Raw genomic sequence first — 2,584 nt, 5'->3', positions numbered from 1 at the left:
CCATGAGACGGGTTGGGTGGTGTCCACCCAACGCTCGCTGTGGGGTGGTGCCCACCGGTCGTGGCCGTGTCCCCAGGGAGGTGGCCTGTCCATGAGACGGGTTGGGTGGTGTCCACCCAACGTTCGCTGTGGGGTGGTGCCCACCGGTCGTGGCTGTGTCCCCAGTGGGGTGGCCTGGCCGTGAGAAGGTTGGGTGGGTCCCCACATGTGGCTGTGGGACATTTAGGTTGTCCTTGGCCCTGTTCGTGACCACGGACCCAACGAGTGGCCGGGCCCTGGGATGGTTGGGTGGTCCCCGCCCGGTGGCCGCGTCCCCGGCGAGGTGGGGGGTGGGGGCGTCCCCCCGGCCCCGCTCACGGCCGCCTCGGCCGCCGCGCAGGTGAGTTCATCCGGGCGCTGTACGAGTCGGAGGAGAACTGCGAGGTCGACCCCATGAAGTGCTCGGCCTCCACCTTGGCCGACCACCAGGCCAACCTGCGCATGTGCTGCGAGCTCGCCCTCTGCAAGGTGGTCAACTCGCACTGGTGAGCGCCCGCGGCCGCGCCGGCACGGCGGCGGGTTGGCGACGTGCCGGCGGGGCGCGACCCCCTGACGGCCCCGTGTCCGTCCCTTCCTCGCCGGCGCAGCGTGTTCCCCCGCGAGCTGAAGGAGGTGTTCGCCTCGTGGCGGCTGCGGTGCGCCGAGCGGGGCCGCGAGGACATCGCGGACCGGCTCATCAGCGCCTCGCTCTTCCTGCGGTTCCTGTGCCCCGCCGTGATGTCGCCCAGCCTCTTCGGCCTCATGCAGGAGTACCCCGACGAGCAGACGGCTCGCACCCTCACCCTCATCGCCAAGGTCATCCAGAACCTGGCCAACTTCACCAAGTGAGCGCCCGCTCGGGGAGGGGCGGACGGAGGGATGGACGGAGGATAGGTGGACGGATGCTGGTGGCAATCGCGGGATGGGGGATGGTTGGGTGGTGGGCGGCTTGGAGGGGTGGATTTATGGGTTGGTGGATGGATGAGTTGATGGATGGAGGCTGCAAGATGGATGGTGGATTGGAGGTAAATGGATGAGACAGATGAAGGATGGATGAGTTGGTGGATGATGGGAAGAAAATGGAGGGATGAATTGATGGATGGGCAGAAGAGGGATGGAGAGAAGATGGATGGATGGAGAGAAGATGGATGGGTTGGATGGAAGATGGGTGATGGTTGGGAGGTAGATGGATGAGGTGGATGGATGGATGAGATGGTGGATGACGGACAGAAAATGGAAGGATGAGTAGATGCGTGGATGGACAAGTTGATGGATGGACAGAAGATGATGGATGGATGGAAGATGGATGGATGGAAGATGGATGGATGGAAGATGAATGGATGGAAGATGGATGGGTGAGTTGATGGATGATAGTGGGGGCAGATGGATGAGCTGATGGTTGGGTGAGATGGACGGATGGACGAGTTCATGGAAGATGGACAGAAGAAGGATGGATGAGCTGGACGGATGGATGGAAGATTGATGGTGGACGGGAGATAGATGGATGAACTGGTAGATGGATGAGATGGACGGAGGAGCTGATGGATGGAAGATGGAGGGAAAATGGATGGATGGGAGATGGACGGCGAATGGAGGGATGAGCTGATGGGTGGATAGAAGACGGACAGACAGAAGAGGGACGACAGAAGAGATGGATGAAGGAAGGACCCACCTGCCTGTAGGTTTGGCAGCAAGGAGGAGTACATGGCCTTCATGAACGAGTTCCTGGAGCTGGAGTGGGCCAGCATGCAGCAGTTCCTTTACGAGATCTCCAACCTGGACACCCTCACCAACAGCACCAGCTTTGAGGGCTACATCGACCTGGGCCGCGAGCTCTCCACGCTGCACGCYCTCCTCTGGGAGGTCATGTCCCAGCTCAGCAAGGTACTGCCAGGTGGCCTGGACTCCTGGGTCCCTCTGGTCCTCTTTTAGGGGGGGAGGAGGGATGGTGGACAACCAGGTCCTCGTTCTGGGAGGGTAACCGAGAGCCTGGACGCTTGGGTCCCTAGGGAGGGTGCTGAGGACCCGGACGCTTGTGTTCATCCTTGCGGAGAGCTTTGGGGACCTGGTGGCTCCTCCCTTGGAGAGGGCTTTGGAGCCCCGGACACCTGGGTCCTTGGGGAGGGTGCTGATGACCTGGACAGCTGAGTTCCCCCTTGGGGAGCAATGAGGAGACCCGGACACCTGGGTCCCTCTGGGAGGAGATGTTTGGAGACCTGGACACCTGGGTTCCTCCTGGAGGAGATGTTTGGAGACCTGGACACCTGGGTTCCTCCTGGAGGAGACGTTTGGAGACCCAGACACCTGGGTTCCTCCTGGAGGAGATGTTTGGAGACCCAGACACCTGGGTTCCTCCTGGAGGAGATGTTTGGAGACCTGGACACCTGGGTCCCTCCTGGAGGAGATGTTTGGAGACCCAGACACCTGGGTTCCTCCTGGAGGAGATGTTTGGAGACCCAGACACCTGGGTTCCTCCTGGAGGAGATGTTTGGAGACCCGGACACCTGGGTTCCTCCTGGAGGAGATGTTTGGAGACCTGGACACCTGGGTCCCTCCTGGAGGAGAT

The 2,584-nt window shown here is 61.4% G+C and overlaps 1 protein-coding gene across 1 annotated transcript in view; it reads left to right on the top strand.

Moving 5' to 3' along the window:
• LOC146585180 (ras/Rap GTPase-activating protein SynGAP-like) overlaps positions 1-2,584 on the top strand; it is a gene marked incomplete at its 3' end in the record, with an annotated part of 5,948 nt that overhangs the window by 903 nt on the left and 2,461 nt on the right. The window contains exons 2-4 of the mRNA XM_085323401.1: positions 380-524; positions 627-863; positions 1,701-1,902. Coding sequence (XP_085179527.1) covers positions 380-524; positions 627-863; positions 1,701-1,902 — 584 coding nt within the window. The remainder of the gene's footprint in view (positions 1-379; positions 525-626; positions 864-1,700; positions 1,903-2,584) is intronic.

This window comes from Rhea americana, unplaced genomic scaffold (genome assembly GCF_003343005.1).
Source record: "Rhea americana isolate MKP2758 unplaced genomic scaffold, rheAme1 scaffold_849, whole genome shotgun sequence".
NCBI lineage: Eukaryota > Metazoa > Chordata > Aves > Rheiformes > Rheidae > Rhea > Rhea americana.
The sequence above is the reverse complement of the archived record's forward strand: the minus strand, read 5'-3'. Positions and strand labels throughout refer to the sequence as shown.